The sequence below is a fragment of the Camelus bactrianus genome, chromosome 26, assembly GCF_048773025.1.
Source record: "Camelus bactrianus isolate YW-2024 breed Bactrian camel chromosome 26, ASM4877302v1, whole genome shotgun sequence".
NCBI classification, from domain to species: domain Eukaryota; kingdom Metazoa; phylum Chordata; class Mammalia; order Artiodactyla; family Camelidae; genus Camelus; species Camelus bactrianus.
The window spans coordinates 29,718,873-29,737,305 of NC_133564.1; the positions used below are offsets into that span (position 1 = coordinate 29,718,873).

At 41.9% G+C, this 18,433-nt stretch overlaps 2 protein-coding genes and 1 long non-coding RNA gene across 3 annotated transcripts in view; 2 read left to right on the forward strand and 1 right to left on the reverse strand.

The window, feature by feature from the left end:
* The first annotated feature begins 2,772 nt into the window (after positions 1–2,772).
* LOC123614355 (uncharacterized) lies at positions 2,773–3,230 on the forward strand. Its single transcript, XR_006721701.2, has 2 exons — positions 2,773–2,911; positions 3,024–3,230. It is a non-coding gene; the product is annotated as an uncharacterized LOC123614355 (long non-coding RNA).
* Positions 3,051–11,991, reverse strand: LSM1 (LSM1 homolog, mRNA degradation associated). The gene is made up of 4 exons (XM_010946280.3): positions 11,697–11,991; positions 8,534–8,602; positions 7,088–7,203; positions 3,051–3,570 (listed from the first exon to the last, which is right to left on the reverse strand). The coding sequence occupies exons 1-4, from the start codon at positions 11,740–11,742 to the stop codon at positions 3,400–3,402; spliced, it is 402 nt and encodes a 133-aa protein (XP_010944582.1). The 5' UTR covers positions 11,743–11,991; the 3' UTR covers positions 3,051–3,399.
* A 102-nt stretch (positions 11,992–12,093) lies between these two features.
* BAG4 (BAG cochaperone 4) overlaps positions 12,094–18,433 on the forward strand; it is a 34,055-nt gene continuing 27,715 nt past the window's right edge. The window contains exon 1 of the mRNA XM_010946253.3: positions 12,094–12,551. Coding sequence (XP_010944555.2) covers positions 12,285–12,551 — 267 coding nt within the window. The 5' untranslated portion in view covers positions 12,094–12,284. The remainder of the gene's footprint in view (positions 12,552–18,433) is intronic.

Genomic DNA, 18,433 nt, shown 5'->3' on the forward strand with positions numbered 1-18,433 from the left:
TGGCTCGACCCAGAGCTTTGGGGCATGCCAGCAGCAGATCTCTAGGATCAGTGTCCTAATTCTTTCAGGTTAGATCTTAGGTCACTTAACTAGACACAAACCCTGCTTAGTTTGTAAAAGCAAGCACCCATGATGCAGTCTCTTGCTCTCGTTACCTGGGGGGCCTCTGCAGGGGTAATGTGGAAGATAAGGGTGGGAGGAAAACACACCCAAGAATGTCTTGCTTCCAGCAACCCTGGGATACTCTGATTCTTACACTGGTTATTTCCAGATTCTTCAACCTGGAGGGCTGTGGGCTCCCATGAAGGCTGCCTGACAGCATGTCCGGATTCAGTGTAAGGATCACTGCTGATCGCTCCTGCTTGCTCGGTGGGTCCTGCTGTCTTCATCTTTGGGTGCTCTACTGGACTCTAAAGCATCTGAGTGTACCAGCTTGAATTCACAGCACGCTCCCATCCATCCATCAACCCAGCCTTCAACTCCAAAAATACACATTGAGACCTAATATATGCCCGGCATCACTCTAGATGTAGGAGTACAGGACTGAATGTGACAAAAGTTCTGTCCTTAAGGGCTGACATTCTAGTGGGGGAGTGGACCAGACAGTAAAGGGGTGAAATTTATGTTGGATTGTGATACTTGCTATGGAAAGGATGCAGGTGGGGGTGGGGTGCTGTTTAAAACAATTCGTCAGGGAAAGTGAAACTTGAACAGAGATCTAAAGGCTGCGAGGGAAGGATTCATGCCAGTACCCAGAGCAAGTTATTTCCTAAGCAGAGAGAAAAGGAAATTCCAGCTTCATCCAGGGCATGGCTGACTTTCAGGGGGTGCACCCGCTCTGCCTGCTGGCCTGTGCCATCTGCCACCTGTATCTCACTCAGCCTGACCTGCCACCTGTACTCTTGTGAGCAAAACTGAGGCTACTTTCCAGCTTTCATGTCTGTGTAACACCTCTGGGGTTCACGCTGACGTGGCATCCCCGAAAAGCCCTCCACAAGGAGCAGTATGAGGATATCTGGCTCTGCTAAGTGTCCAGGGCCTGCCAGGAGTTTATCAGAGCCAAGGAGGAGAGCAGATACTGCGGTTTAAATTTAGCTAAGAGCATGCAATGTAAGGTCAAGGGCCAAGGAAAGGGAAAAAGAACAGCTGTTAAGAGTGAGAGATACGCTGCTGTACCCAGTTAGGTTGGGAGGAAGATGGTCAGGACAGGGGCTGCAGTAGATCTCCCTTACTTGTTTTCCTTGAAAGCAGTCTCATAGATTCCCCTATTGGAAAAAAACTATTAAAGATAAAACAAAGGTACAAACTGAGGTTGACTTTGAAGTTTGATAATAGCAGAAGGGTACTAGCAGTGGTCCAGGAGAAAAAGCACCAGATTTCAGCATCTGCAAAGAGCCTGGATGGGGCAGAGCTGAGGGCAGCTGTTGCACTGAGCAGCGTGAGACTAAGAGGAGGGAAGCAGGTGGTCTAGTTTCATCCTTCAGGTCTAATTCTTTGCTGCTGCCTGTGTGACAAAGGCCTAAAATCAATATATTACTATGCATAATGACTGAAAGCTGGCTATAGCTTGGAAATTCCTGACCTACTGTGGAAATGAAGTCTCTTTTCTTTTTTGAATGTAAGAATAAATCATCTCTCTTATGATTGCATTTGGAATTGTTTGAAGGAGGTTGAAAAGACAACTACAGTTAATCTGAATCTCTTGAAGGGGTCAGAAGTTCTGAAACAGTGGTGCTCAGAAAAACAAATGCTGTAATTCTGCTGACTCTCAAAGAAAATCTTCTTGTAAAGTTAGCAGCTTCCAAAAGTTGGTGATGGGGTTTTCCCTTTGTGTGGGTGTTAATAACAAATCCCGGCTCTTAAACAGTTTAAGATTAGAGGTGAAACACACTAGATAAATCATCAAGTAACAGCTGTTCATCACAAATCATTTACTTTGAAACCAACCCAATGATGAATAGCTCAGCAGTCAAATAGTTTATCAGCATTTGAGGCAGTTTTAAAATCACCTGAGCTCATGAAGTGTAAAGGGTATTTAATACTACAAAATAACTCAACCACAGAGGAATTGGACATAAACACCGAAGGACATCTTTGCTCAAGACTATAAAAAGTTAAGTGTCTGGAATAATTTTAGTTAAAACTGAGAGTCAGGCGAGAGCAGTCAAGTTGGTGGAGTGAAGGACCTGGAGCTCACCTTACGCCAAAATCATAGCTAACCGAACAATTATTGATGAAAAAGACTGAAACCTACCAAAAAAGATCTTTGACTGAACACATGAAGAAGGAATCACAATGAGCTGGGCAGGAGGGGTGCACTCACAATATAATCAAAACTGACCATCAGAGAGGATAACCGACTTCCTTGAACCCAAGGTGCTGGAGAAAACCAAGTCCCAGCTTTACCCTGTATTTAACCTTTAACCAAGTTCAGTACACGATTCATTCCACGATACTGCTCGTTTGGAAAGTACAGCCTCTTACAATTACCGTGCAGTTAACATCATACCAGAAAGGGAGCATCGCCGGGGGTGTCAGCCAAGACACAATGGCCAAGAATAACCCAGATGTTTCAGTCACTGAAACACCAACTTATTTGTGCTTCTTTTTGGTAACAGCGTACGAGGCTCAAGATCGATCCAAACGACTAGAAAACCTAACGAAATTAATAGCATGTTTAGAGAAAAAGTCACCTGAATCTCATGAGAACATGGTTTGGAACAGCCGTTGGCGAAGGAGAAACAGCAGGAGCCACAGTGATGCCGTCTCTGGAGCACCAGGCTTCTGCTGTCATCAGTAACTGCAAAACATCACTGAGAGAGCCCTCCTCAAGCCTGAAAATTTGTTTTTCTTATCAGAAGAAAACATGCCGAGAGGAGAGGGGAGGACCTTAGTATGAAAACATTCCTGCGTGAGTAACTCTTAGGTTGGAATTGTGACAGGAGGGGAATCCCAGTGTGTGTGAATGGATTTACAGCTTATACCTTTGAGAGGAGAGATTTAATTATGTCTCTTCATTGCAGGCAACTCACACTTGGGAAAGAACACCATCATTTTGAGATTTGTATTTTATTTACAAGTAAATGAAGAAAGTCTCCTATAACCTCTAATTTGGGGTGAGAAGAGCAATATAAAGAAGTAGCTGCTGGCTCCACAGTGCTGTGTGAAAGCAGTCCCTGCCACTGTTTCTTTAAATGATGATTTTCTTATTTAAAAAAAAAAAAAAGAACCCACGTAATTTCTTCATGTTGTATACGTGGAAGAATTCAAAATAAAAATGACTTTCCCAATCTCTACAGTAGTCTTTGTAGGCTGTACCATGTGTGAAGCGGCCAGGATGTCACCTTCACTCAGTGACAGCCCCTGCTCCCCAAGAGCAATGGCCTCTGAGCCAAAGGCTTAATACTCATCAAGAGTGTCTGCTCGAGGGATGGAGAGGCCTCGGTCCTTCAGAGCCTGAACTTTCAGCTTCTCGGCCTCCAGCCTGGTCTGCTGCTCCACCCTTTGTTCTTCTAGGATTTCTTCAATGGACACTTGCTGGAGGGGTGTGTCACTCTCCTTTTCTAAGTCCTACAAAACAAGCAGGTTTGGAAAACTTCACCTGATGACCAAAACATCACATCTAAAGCAAAGGGGTTTCGGGTGGTTTTTTTGTACTGGTGGCAGGGCTCAGATAGCCCGACAGACAAATAGTACAAAGAGATGGCTGGCAGTGGTCCTACAGAACACATAAGCGTGTGGGAACAGGGAGCAGTACCAGTGTGTATGACCAAGCTTTAGGTTATCCAAAGTCAAGTCCTACATTAGTCTCTTAAAAAAGAGAAAAAGAAAACAACAAGAAAAGAACATCAGGGCTGCTCACAAACAGCTATCTCCCCAACCCCAGTCAATCCAAGAGAGAAGTTACCAACATCAGGATGGCTTCAGGGTAAATTCTGTATTTTTACAGCTTAATTTCTGGGGAGGGGGGTTGCTCAGTAAGAAGGTAGGAACATTGATTCAAAGTAGCACTGTTGCTACCCCACCCCCCGCATTTAAAGGCAATAAACTGTCCCTCTGTCACATTAACTAGGAGTTGTTAAATCATAACACAGTACTTCCTTCCCCTCTATGACAAGTCTTCTGGAGAAAACCTCAGCAGACCATTTGGCCAATATATTTCTACACTATTTTAATTTAAAATATTTTTGCTTAATAGAAATTTTTTCCCCTTGTTTCAAAAAAACACGTTCCTTGTATGAAATTTAGAAAACAGACAAGAAGAAAAAAATTTTAAAAAACTATCTATGATCCAGTGTGGAGGAATAATACTTTGGTGAACGTCCTTCCAGTTTTTCTATGTATATACTGACTTAAGAAAAAGCTCAATGCAAAATTGGCTATTTTTTCCACTTAATACAGTGTATTATGCTTAATATTTTTACTTTTGAACACTTACAAACGTTTAATAACTGATTTTATAATGCAAAACCTTGCTGTAACAGTATCTCACTATCAACAGGCTCAGTTTATGCTCCTTAAAATGAACCCACAGGTTATTCTGTGGTTTCGTTACATGGAACGCCCATACAGACAGGGATTCCTACTTCTCATTCTCCTCTGTCACTTTTAATTATAAAATTCTGAGAAGGCATCAACACATTGTCCAGATGTTCCAGCCTGCCACTGGATACTAATCTTCACGAGCTGCCAAGGCCTCAGAACCCACAGGCGCTGACACAGCAGATGGAGGACTCTGGCCAGAGAGGTCAGAATGAAAGCCACATGTTTACATAAGCAAGCCCTGCCCTGGGTCAAAACTTAACTGCATCCAGCAAGATGTATGTTATCAGGTGTAATCTCCCCTCATACCCCACGGGCGGCAGAAGGGAAGATAACGTTCTTGGCTTAGTGTACTACACCTCTTGGGCTTTTCAATGTTATGCATTGAGCTAGTCATGTGGTTATGATAATGCTGTTTCACAATGATCAGTCTGTTACTTCAGACCATGTGTGTCTCATTATCCTTGAGGTAGGATCCAGGGACCTGGATATTTACAGGAACTAAATGGTTTCTAGGTTTGAGATTCCCTAGAATTGGTATGGAATTTCTTCACATTGACTGCTGATTTGTGTAACTATGTAAGCATTCCTGAACCATATTTTTTCAGTGGTACCACCGTAAAAATTCTGCAGCATGCAAACCATAACATACAAAAAAGGAGTACTTTTCTTTACAGAAGGGCTCCCAGGAAACAGTGAATAAACGCAAGTTCACTTCTCTTCACACACAACCAAACAGGGCCATTTGTGCCAATGTAACTCACACAGGAAGTGCCAGCTGTGGCGTTTACACTATTTTAGTTTAAATTGGTTCCCCTGACAGTGAAGTGATGTATCTCCCCTTCACAAATCAAATTCAGAAAAGAATGAAAAAAAGGAAAAAATCACCTACAATCCTGCCATCCAGGGGTGGGTCAGCCTCTTAAGGTGCTGCCAGACCACTTCCCAGTCACTTACTGCCCGCTCCCCAACCCCAGGTGCTTTATTTCAACCTTTACATGGTACCAGGAGGTAACAATTTCCGCTGCTTAAACATGTAAGAAATGATAACACTGAACCAAAAATGTCAACCACAAAAATATTTTTTAAATTAGGAAGAAAAAGTTATTTCATATATTTCACAGCAACACTTAGACAGGATTGACTAGTCATTCCTAGCTAACTGTTTCAACGTGAGGTCTCGGAACCAACGTGACCCTGGCAGAACTACCTCCATCCTTCCTCAAACGGCCTACCATTAAAAATAGCTATGGACCAAATCACCCCACTCCAAAGACTTCTGTAAACCTGACTTAAGATGTGGCTAGGTATTGGGAAACTTTACTGAAAACTTTAAAGATAAAATCAAGCAAACACCAAGGTTTGATTTTCCTGGAAAGCCAATAATCAGAAGCACCAGGCTTAGGTCAAAGATTTTACATAACGTACTCCTCTTTTAAAGTAAATGTTTCATCTGAAATACGAAATCAAGTTTTATCTTCTTTTAAAAATGAGTACTCTGACGGGGGGAGGGTTTAGCTTAAGTGGTAGAGCAGATGCTCAGCATGCATGAGGTCCTGGGTTCAATCCCCAGTACCTCACATTAAAAAAAAATTAAATAGAACTAATCACCCCCCAAAACAAACAAAACAAAAACTTAAAAATAAATAAATGCTTAAAATAAAAAAGCACTCTGAGTACTTCTCTTTTTTTTTTTTTTTTTTTGATTTTTTTGGTTTTGTTTTTTTTGAGGGGGACGTAATGAGCTTTATTTTTCATGGAGGGACTGGGGATTGAACCCAGGATCTTGTGCACGCTAAGCACTCCCTCTACCACTGAGCTATACCCTCCCCCCTGAGTACTTCTAATATATATGTTTTGGAATAGTTTTCTAATAGTCCACACACATATTCAGAGACTTAACAGTAACACCACTTTAGAGGATGTGATTTAACTTGTCACCTGCCAGCTGGTCTTCCTGACCCAGATGGCAGGTACCTCCTCCTTGGCTGTGAGCTAAGGCTCCAAGTGAAGGTGAGCTCCACTCTCAGGAAAGTTAACAGAAAGGATTCTTCTGCAGCCATTCTTTTCCCTCCCCACGCTTAAAAACATGAGTGTCACACTGTATATGCAATGTGCCTTTCCCCCAAACACCGCTAATTAACTTTCTGTCATGAACAACTGTTTAAATGACTCCAAAATGTTCCAATGTCAATTAAACCATACTCCATTGAGTTATTCTCTTCTTAGGTATCAAGCTTCTATTTTCTATTAGAGACACCGGAATAATACATTAACAAACACGTGTGTAGGACAGTATTTTTTTTTTATGATATTGGCAAAATCAATGATATTTTGCTTTAGTCAAAACCTTTAAAATGCCACGAGGCACTTTAACTGTTTTCTGTAGCTTTCCTTTTACAGCGTAACTTTCCTAAGCTAATTTGGTGGTTTCCTATGAGAAGCTGGGTGAATGTGGAAAATATATTTTTCCCATCTTGGAAAAGAAAAAAACCTAACTAGCATGATTAACAAGATCTATAGCAGCTTAACAGTTTTCACTTACTATTTCTCCTAGTAGGACCACATTTTCTCCTCTGACCACAAAAATCCCTCGAGGAATATCACCGTATTTTTTGCCCACATGAATACGCTCCACAGTCTGATGTAGCACTAAGTTAGCTATAAGTGTACAGGGAAGAAACAAAGATATTTAGTTCAAATTACTCGTAAAGGTCCATAACTCAATTAAGCAGTGAGTTCAAGTAGAAAAGGTTTAGCTAAACATGATTTTCAAACCTTCTAATTCTCAGAAAAGCTAAACTTTTGATCTCTTTCTGCTTCATTAAGACACACCACTTAGGAGACTTTCAAACAACTGCAAACTGAGAGAGTATTTGCCATTACGTTGCACGAATACAAGAGGATGGTGGAAGTGAGTTAAGAAAACTGAATTTCTTTATGAGGTAACTGCTAGTATCACCAATGGCTGTAAGAAAATAAAAATGATAGGGCACCTGGAACACTAAATCCCAAACAACTGCAGAAAGGAAAACTCTGGTTTTTTGGAAGGAAACGGTTTCTCTGTGTTGTGTGGGGGTGTGATGTGATGGTTTATCAAAGAGCTGACTTTGTTTCAGTACTTAGGATTCATTTAATCTAATGGATTATAATACAACAATAACCTATTTCTTCCCTTTGTCAGATAACCATAATCTGGTCATCTGAAAGTGAAGTCAGAATTCACAGCTTTTCCTTCAAAGTTGTCTGATGAATTTGACTTAAGATTTAGAACCTCAACCTGTGAAGAATAATTACTTTTCTTCAGTTGATACTGTTTGTCTTACTTGAAGAAAGGCAGGTATCTGTGCTCCTCTTGTCTATAATTTTTGTAAGTTTTACAATTATGTTGTTTATCCTCATGGCCAAAGCCGCTTATCTAGCAGATGTCCAGCAAATGTTGATATGAAGTGAGAAGTTCCTCAAAACAGATGCAAATATAAGATCTCTCGAGAAAAATGCAGGAGGCAAAACCAAGACCAAGACCTTGAGTCCGATGTATCCGTAAGTGTAAAATCTTGAGTTTAATGTTGGAGGTCCCTAAAAAGCTTCAGGAAAGGCCTTCCATCCCATTTTCATTGGACAGGGAGGGATTACCTTCAGTGCAGGAACTGCTTTGAAAAGTAGTCACACCCAAGCCAATGTACAAATAAACAGCTTTTTCAGTGGACTGAGTTTATTTCTATCATCTGGCTCCCTCTAATGGGGAAAATAAAAAATAGCCCCAAACACTGTAATCACCATGTTTGAGTGAAAACCAGTTTTTGAAATACAAGCTCATGAACAAAACTTTTGGACCATCTAACTGTAATCTAGAAACTCAGAACAGTATTCCATTATGCCAGACACGTGAAAAAAGTTGCAGATAAAAAAAATTCAATATGCAACAACACAGAAATACAATGGACAGCTCTTATTATGCAGAGTATAGAAGCCCATAACTAATACATACCAAATTGATCAATGCTTCTTAAAAAGCCTATAAGTGTCCTTCCATCTCGAAGCAGGACCAAGTGCTTTTCTAGGGAGAGGAAAAGAGATCTTTAAAAAAAATGAAAACTGTTAGCTTCAGTGAGTTTAAAGGATAACAACAAAAACAAAGCTACTAACAGATTCAGCTCTGCCACTTCCTCTTCCGATATATTTAAGGCAGAGCTCACTGGGGAATCAGAAGGATGACCAAGGCAGCCTGGGGTTCAGATGCGAAGACTAGTGGTGAAAAGAATCAGAGGAGCGTGGCAGAGGGGAAAGGAACTGGGTGTGTGGTCAGGGGGCCTGAATGACTGGCTCCGGATGCTGATGCTTGCGAGGTACACCCTCTCGGTGTCGTGTCAGTGTCCATACCTGCCAGTTTAGAAATTGAGTCTACATGATCTTTGTGATCTTAATTCAAGAATTATTTTCCCCTCAACTTAGAAGGAAGTTTCTATTTCACATTTTGGAATCAGGTGAATTATTTTATTTCATTTTATTTTAATTAATTATTAATTTATTTAGAGTTATAGTCAATTTACAGTGTTGTATCAATTTCCTCAGGTGAATTACTTTAAAATACAAATAGTGCCTCAGACATATAAAAAGAGGATGCTGAAAACGAACTGGAGAAAAAATTCAGTAATATTTATTGAGAGCTATGTGCTGTTCTGGGACCTAGCTCTATAGCAGAACATAAGATTCAGAGTCACCAGCCTCATGAACTTATATTCCTGGTGGACGAAGTCAAACAAATAAAAATGGCCTATAGTGACTAGTCTAGCAGAATAATAAACAAGATAATAGGATAGCGGGAGGAAGAGGGGAAGCAGCTACAGAAGAGAGGGTGGGTGGCTAGGGAAAACCTCTGAGGAGGTGACTCTGAGCTGACACTAAAGAATGACAGTAAGTTAGAACAGCTGGCAAAATTCACTCGTTTCTTCAGTGCCATACCTAAAGTACTTTCTAGATGCAGAACAGAGGAATAAGACCGATTCTTTCCTGAAGGAATTTATAGGCTTCCTTGGGGTATAGTTAAGTACCACAGGAAAGGCAATCTTAATTATATGAAACTGAGAGAAACTGTATCTAGCTGGAGGAGGTATCTGAGTTCGACCTTGAAAGGTAGATAATTTCTGGCCATGGGAAGAGTGACAGGGAAAGGGAAGAGGAAGGAAATCTGTAATTTAGGTAGAAGAAAAAAGAGCTGTGTATCCAAGTGTTTAGCTAAAAGGTGAGAGTATGAGGGGGAATAAAAGGAGATGAGGTCTGAAGAGTACTGGGAGCAGGCTGAGTCTGGGTGTGACTTCACAGGAAGCAAGGAAACACTTAAGATTAAACTGGCAGAAAAGAGAGCAGGTTTGAGGCTATTCCCAGAGTCAGAGGCATGAAGAAGAGACCTGAACCAGCGAAGAGTTGGGAAGGGAAGGGCAAGGACTCAGACGCTGAGGTTGTAAGGGATGGGCATGGACACCCAGTTCTGTCTGCATATGTAGGTATATGTGAGAGAGCAGATGCTGAAGAGAGGAGTTAAAGAAGATGTAGGAATTCTGAGTCATCATGTCAGGGAGTCACCATTTACCAAAAGTTGGGAGTGAAAGAAGCAAGCTCAGGTGGAAGGTTATCAGCTGTTGTGATTCTGAAGTGCCATCAGGACATCTATGTAGAAATGTCAACAGGCAGCTGGAAATGTAAGACTAGAAGGCCGAACAGATTACAATTAGAGTAATTATGGATAAGTCCAGGAGCTCTTCTAGAGATTTAAAGAAAGCATCAGGCCAACGATGGAACCTAAAAGACCATCTGTTTTAGGGAACAATAAGAGCTGCAGAGGTAAGAAAATCGGCAAGTACCAGTGTTGGAGGAATCAAGAAAATAAAAAATCCAGTGGTGACAGTATCACAGTGCTGCGGAGGGGAGGGAAGAACTCAGAGGAGCGCATGAGACTGATGTCTTTTAAAGAATGCATCTCAGTAGTGTGTTGAGAACAAAAATCAGACTGCAGGGGTAACAGAGGTGGTATATTGTAGGTGGTCAAAAAGGAGAGTTAAAATGGGAGATGACTCAGAAGAGTTTTGTAGGTAAAGATACGAAAAAAGGATGGGAATTTGACAGGGAAACACAACTGAGAAAAAATTTGAGATGACCAGAGAAGAACATACATGAAGGGGAGGGTGCAGGGGGAGACAGAAAGAGATAAGATATGAGAAGAAAAGTATTAATTTGGATTTTAAAAAATGATTTCAGACAATGGGAAGATAACTTGATCATAAACTCACTCTTCAATTTGCACACACTAACTATAGGAATTGTTGTAACTTGTTTGGAACTGTCTGTAAACTATTCTGCAGCAATTACAAGTTAATGAGACAGATCACATGATTAAAACGATTTAAAAAAACGTTGCTTGAGGAATAATTCACAGATGACAGTTTAGAAAAAGGAAAGACAGGACAACTTATACAGGATTGAGCTCTGCCTCAGGACAGTGACTAGGAATAAGAGGTCCTCTTAACAAAAGCAAAAGAATACTGTCTAGGAGGGGAAAAAAAAAGTTTGAAGTGACTTAGCCTTTCTGGAAATGTCAATACCTTTTCTGGCAGCGGTCTCTACTACCGTAACCTGAACGTCTAAAGACTCAACGGCAAAAGAAGATTGCAAACGGACACACAACATAAAGCTTATGTTTAGTATCAATTAAGTCCAACCGCTGTTGTATTTAATATTTTCATTTGTTGACGAGTCCTTTCTCAAAGGAGTCTCATTCATCCCCCAGGAACCACTTCGTACTTTGAAATATCACAGGTGGGAGATGATGGACTGGGGTGGGGCTTGAGGGAGGAGGCAATTTTCGGCCTCAGCAGCCGCATCCCTGCAAAGCAGGAATGAATTCTACAACTTGAGCGGGGACTGGTGGAGGCTGCGAGAGACAGGATACAGGTAGTAGGCTAGCAGGTGGGCAAACGGTGTGTCCCGTGGCTCCTCCATCCAGTGAAGGACGTCAACGCCGAATGCCCAGAACTCTGCCAAAGACACACCGCCCTCCCGCCCCAGACTCATTTTCTGAGCTCCCTTCCAAGAGGCACCCTCCTGGAAGGAAGGGTCTCACCGCAGACTTCACCTAGAGGAGATGAACTACTCACTGTCAATGTCCTCGATGAGGCTGGCGGTGCCGGGCATATAGTTCATTTTGAACTGATATAAGGCTGCAATGTATAGCGACGGTGGGCCAGTGTGTCCAATAACTCCTTCTACCTACAGGAGTCGCCGCCTCGGCGGGACCGGGACAGGAACCCGGACCCGGACCAGCACGTCCGCCCCGGCTTTCAGCCGCCGGGGCCTGCCGGAAACGCCGCCATATTACCCCCACCCACTTCCGGCGTCACGTGCCCGTCCTCAGGAAGAGGCGGGACGTAGTGCTGTCCCTGGACTACATATCCGCATCCCTGATAAGAGGGAAAAGGAATTTAGTTTGGATAGATGGTGGTGAACTGTGCTCTCCTTTTTAAGGTACACGGTGTCGCCCCTCGTTTTCCTGCTTCCTAAGCCCCAGAGTCACAGCGCTCCGTCCTTCGACTCTCAAGACTCGGAAGCTGAGGGGGCGGGACCCGGCCTGAGATTGGCTGTTGTCGGCCGACCCCCCTCACTGCAGTCCATTCGCGCTCGCCGGTAGGCGCCTGCGCAATGGGCCGGCAGTGGGGGGCGGGAAGCGCCTCGGGGCAGTGGAGCCCATGTCGGCCTTGAGGCGTTCGGGCTACGGCCCCAGTGACGGTCCGTCTTATGGCCGCTACTACGGGCCTGGGGGAGATGTGCCCGTGCACCCACCTCCGCCCATATATCCCCCCCGCCCCGAACCTCCCCAGCCTCCCATTTCCTGGCGGGTGCGCGGAGGCGGCCCGACTGAGACCACCTGGCCGGGAGAAGGCGGAGGAGGCGATGGCTACTATTCCTCTGGAGGCGCCTGGTCCGAGCCGGGTCGAGCTGGAGGAAGCCACCAGGTAAGCTTTGCGCTGTCTGTCCCAGGGAATCCGATAGGGGAGTCTTTGGGGGTGAGGGCCGTTGGGATTGATAGACCTCCAAGAGTTCGTAATGAATCGGGCTTCCTGTGTTTTCCTTACGCGGGGTTTGGAGAGACCGAGACTAGGATCGTGGGGTGGTGGGATTTCCTTGAGTTCTCCTTGCCCCTCCTTTTCTGGTTCAACCATAATAAATGTCTTGCCATTAAAAAAGAGGAAAAGATCTTGCGCTGCCCTGCTAAGCTAAGTAGCAGGCTGCGGAATCTCTCGCCTGGGAACGACGTTGGGCTGGAGGGAGCCGGCTCTGCTTTTCGAGCCCTAACAATTTATCCTGCGTGGCTTGTCGGGCCGGCTCTCCACGAGAAGCCGGGTGGTTGCAGCCCCCTCCGTCACTCAGCAACCCCTCCCGCTGGGAAGGAACCTGAAGAAAGGGGAGGGATCTGGGCATTTAGCCCTTTGCCCCTAGTGCTTTGCTTGGTATTGAATCATGCGTAATCAGTGTTGTAAAGCACCTTTACGTGGATTGTTTTATTTGATCTTAACTGTGACTGAAACGTAAATGTCATCAAAGCGTCCCTATTTTACGATAAAAGAATCTTTGGCCGTGAGAGATTAACTCAGTTAATCTGTTCGGACCTCTAACATTTTATCCCCTGTATTCCTGCTGGACATATACTTCTGTTTCGTTAATGCCGTATTTTTCGTAGATAATTTTCGTTATAATTATATCCTCATTGATTGAAAATGTAATAGTGAAATTCCCATACATTGCTGGTGGGAATGTTAAATGGTTCAATGCTTTGGAAAACAGTTTGGCAGTTCATCAGAAGGACGAGCATACTGTTAGGATATTACTCAGCAGGTCTGCTCCTAGAGATATTCACAGGAGACCTGAAAACCTGTTCACATAAAACTTGTATACAAGTTTATAGCAGCGTTTTTCATAATAGCCATAAAGGGAAATAACCCAAATGTCCATCAACTGATGAATAGATAAAATATACTGTCTTCATACAACGAAATTATTTAGTCATAGAAAGGAATGAAATACTGATTCATTCAACAACATGGATGTGCCTTGAAAATATGCTACATTAATGCAGCCAGTCACAAAGACCACACATTATATGAAATGTCCACAATAGGCAAATCTGTAGAGAGAAAGATTTGTCATTGCTGGGGGCCTGGGTACATTGGGGAAGATAGACAAAGGGTATGGGGTTTCTTTTTGGGATGAAGAAAATTTTCTGGAATTAGTGATGATAATTACACAACTCTAAATAGACTAAAAATCATTGAAATGTGCACTTTATTAGTTTTTATTTTTTAAAGCATTTTTGGGTTTTTTTGGAGGGGGTAATTAGATTTATTTATTTGTTGTTATTTTTTAACGGAGGTACTGGGGATTGAACCCAGGACCTCGTGCATGCTAAGCTCGTGCTCTACTGCCGAGCTCTACCCTCCAAATTGTGCACTTTAAAAGAGTAGGTTTTATGGTATATCTTTTAAAAATTCTATGAGAAAAAAAAATATAGTATGAGAGGTTAATTGCCAAGAAAGGCCCATGATTTCTCTGTCTAAATCTGGAATAAGTAGCCTGTGGGACTTCAACCCCATGACACTTCCCAGAGTGATGAAATGCTTGGCCTATAAGTAGGTAAACTACATCAAAGCTCAATTGAAGGGAAAGATGACGCCACTTTAGCTTACTGTGTTATCAAAACAGAAGTGTGTTTTCGGGTTAAGGTTAGTGAAGTGAAGATCTTATTATTGTGTAGGGAGTTGTCAGGTGTAGTGGAGAACAGGTGTGCACACACGGTGGGTCATGGTGCCGGAGCTGTTGAGGAAGCTCCATAAAGCTGGAATGTGCAACAGGCACTGTAAACCATCTCAAGGGTTTATCTTCCAGGTTGATGTTTCTGAAACTTGGAAAGTATGGGACGATAATTTCTTTTTTTTGTTTTGGGGGGAGATAATTAGGTTTATTTACTTATTTTGGTAGAGGTAGTGGGGATTGAACCCAGGACCTTGTGCATGCTAGGCATGTGCTCCATCGCTGAGCTGTACCCTCCCCCCTGGGATGATAATTTCTTAAGCAGCAGAAGGAAACTAATACAAAAAATATACATACGTGTTGTCATCCATGTTGCAAGTTTTTTTCCTAAATCATTGTTAACTTTATTCTCGTTTTTGACGTATAACTTTTACATTTTTAAATAATCAAACATGTCAAACTTAAAAAAAAAAAGTTAGGCATCCTTTAAACCTTACTCTTTAAATTTGTGGTCCATGGACTAGAAGAAGCTTCATTGGAGGTTGCAAGAAATGCAGAATCGCTCCTGCTTCAGACTTACTGCTGCTGCAGTTTAATAAGATCCTCGTGTGATTCATGAGCACTTTCAAGTTTGAGAAGCATTGCACTGTAGAACTGAATATATTGAGATAATGGTGCCCTGACCCACTACAAAGACTTGACTTTGTGTTAACAGATTTAAATGTGGCAGGGGGAAAAATGGAAAACCTCCCCCTATTTTCTTTCTTTCCTAACCCTGTTAGTTGTCCTTGCAGCCCTGAAGTTTGATTCCTGAACTAGCAGCATATGCATCACCTAGGAGCTTGTTGGAAATGCTGCATTTTGGGCCCCGCCCCAGACCTGCCGAATCAGAATGTGCCTTTTAAGGAGATCCCTAGGTGATTTACATGTTCCTCGAAACAAGTCATCCAAGAGAGTGCTGAGATGGAAGCTGAAAGCCGCAGTCTCATAACCTAATCTTGGAAGTGACGTACCGTCACTTCTGCCATATACTGTTGGTCAGAGAGACCAACCCTGGTACAGTGCTGGAGGCGGCTTCACGAGGGTGTGAATACAGTAGGTAGGGGTCAGTGGGAGCCATCGTGGAGGATGGTTACAACAGGAGGATTTGGGAAGACAGCTCAGTTAGGCTTCTGGATTCGTTCAGAAGGGAAGTAAAAAGGGCATGCGTTTGAAGAATGCCTGAATGAAGACAGGTTTTTTTTTTTTTTCCCAACACTTTATTATAAAAACTGTCAAGCATACAGAAAAGTTGAAATTATATGAAAAGTGAATACCCATATATTCACCACCTAGATTCTGTGATTAGTGTTTATTATATTTGGTGTATCACATCTCTCTATCTTATTTTTTGGTTGCGTTTCAAAACAAGATACATAGATTTGAAAGACATTTTCAAGGGTAATTGTAAGTGAGAGCTGCAGCAGAAACAAGGTAATTCTGAATTGTTAGTATTTCATAGGAATGACAAGGAAGAGGAACAGGTTTTTATGGGAAGATATGGTTTAATTTTGTGCCAAAAGAACTAGCGATTGGTTAATAGAGGAGCTTTAAAAATACAAAATACAAAAACTTGGTAAGGGTTTATGTACTGCCTTTATTTCCTTTTTTCTGGGAGCCAGCTCGTCACGGTGGTTACCGTGTGCCAAGCTCTGGATGCAATGTATGTGATTGATTAGAGAGAAGTTTGTGATTTTCTGGGTGGTTTTTTTTTTTTTTTTTTTTTTTTTTTGATGTCCAGTGTTAGAGTCTGTGGCATCCAGGAGTTGCTGTCTGTGGGACCAAAACAGTAGATGTGGGGCTCAGGAGGGAGATAGGGGATGGGGACAGTGATTTGAGAGTCACCAAATAGAAGCATAGTGAATTACCAAACTGGGTCATGCTGCCAGGGGGAGAGCTTTGAGGTCTAGGATGGATGACAGAGAGAACCCAGCAGGAGACCATGAGCAAGAATAACAGAAGGATATTAGGAAGTCAGGAAGTCATGCAATCAAGACGAAGTGAGGACACTGTTATTTTGTAGGTAAGTGGTAGGAGAACTGAAGAGAAGCAGCTGGATTGGCAATTAAGGAGGTATTGTTGATTTTAGTGGTGGGAGTTTAAAATAATATTAAAGTAATGAATGGGAGGTTTGGGTGAGAAGACAACTAGTGGAAACTGTTAGTAAATGAGAAAGTGGTCACTGGAAATCAGAATCTGAGGGAAGAATTTTTAGGATTAGGTGGCTTGAGGATGTTTGTCAGCAGCGGAGGGTAACGTAGTGGATTGAGAGAAAAGATGCGAACAAAAGGATGGAGTGTGATTTGGGGAGAGGCAGATTAGGAAGTGAGGAGGAACTGAGAAACCTCTTCAGAGCTAGAGGGGGAAAAAGGAGGCTTGGAGTTAGTTGCACGGGAGGGACATTGAAGGAGTTCATAGCTCTTGGTGTCCTTTCTTGAGGTAGGGAGGTCATCTGAGAGTGAAGTGGTTGGGATATGCTGGGAGCTTGCTATGGTAAGTGAAACAGGTGCTGGGAAAAGGGAGGCAGTGTGGAGGCGCATGGAAGAGACCCCCCGATGAGACTGAAAATGAGAAATGTGTGATGACAGAGCATAAAGTGCTTTTTGGTGGTTTTGGAATATATAGCTATAAAAATAATTTATAATGCGTTCCCCCCCCAACCCTTTTTGTCTAATTCTTGTGCAAAATAAAACAAATTTATAAATAGATCCTAGGTAGTACCAGCACTACTCAGATTCCTCAACTGTTAGATTTATTTGGGCTGGAGTTATTTTTGGGAGGCATGGCAGCAAGTTACTTTGTAAAGTTAACCATATATCCACTTCTACCGGAACTAGTTAGTTCTGAGATAAATATGAAAGGAGTTGACTCCAGCCTTCATCTGAAATTTAGGTATTTCTTCTCAAAATAGAAGACAGTAAATAATTTTGCATAATTTTAATGGAATTTCCTTTGCCACAAGCACTTTAATTCATATTACTAACACTTGTAAAGACCTTTTATCATCTTTGTCTAGTTTACATCATCTTTTATCATCTTTGTCTAGTTTCAGACAGCAAATAAAAGTTTTGGAAAGACTTAGGCACCTGGTAAAATTGGCAACTTGGTCTGTAGAACGGCTGTCAGCTTCAGCCAGTTTCCTGTGAAACCAAATGCGTTTCACAGAATTCGTGTCATGTCAGGAGGTCCTTGAGCTGCAGGCTTTCATTGTTACTGGGAGTATTTTTAGATTTGTTCCATTTTGTACAAAGGGAGGAAAAAGAAGCAAAGACAACTTTTTTTTTTATTAAGGCTTTTTTTATATAAGGCTTAATTTTTACATCTTCATTAAGGATTTTTTTTCATATAAAAATTATGGTGTATTTACATACTTGTAAATTTTACCATTTTTAAAGCGTAGATAGATCTGAATTTTGACAAATGCATACGGTCATGTAACCACTACCACAATCAAGGTATAGATATTTCTCCATCTTAAAAAAAAAAGACTCCTAAGATAAGATGGAAGATTTAATTTTCATTCATCTCTAAATTCCATTAAAGTTACAAAAAAGGGACTGTGTTTCTCATTGTTTTAAAAAGTATGTCTTTGTGAGCTCATTTGCATAACATGTATGTATTTATGCACATATATTCAATATTTTGCATGTGTTTCAATCAGTTGCAGTAATTCTTTTTATTGCTTAAATGATCCCCTATTATGCCAATGGGAGCCTCTCTTCTTGGTTTCTAAGTCCTTTTGACATAACTTAACATGCCAATAACGTCAATTGATTTTTGACAACTTTCTTGATTTCTGGTACAAGATGTAGCAGGCCTATTCTGTATTCTGTCCTAGGCATTATTATCAGGCATTCCTTTAAGAAACCTTGATTTTTTTTTTTAATTGGAGAATTATATTTAGAAGCTGTATATGTCAGAATCCAGGCGGGAAAACAGAACCTACACTAGTTCTTTTGAAAGAGAGAATTTGCTTTAGGAAATTAGTTAAATGGGTATTGGAAATCTGTAAAGGTAAAAAGAGAAAATGGAAGTAACACAGGAAGCAGCC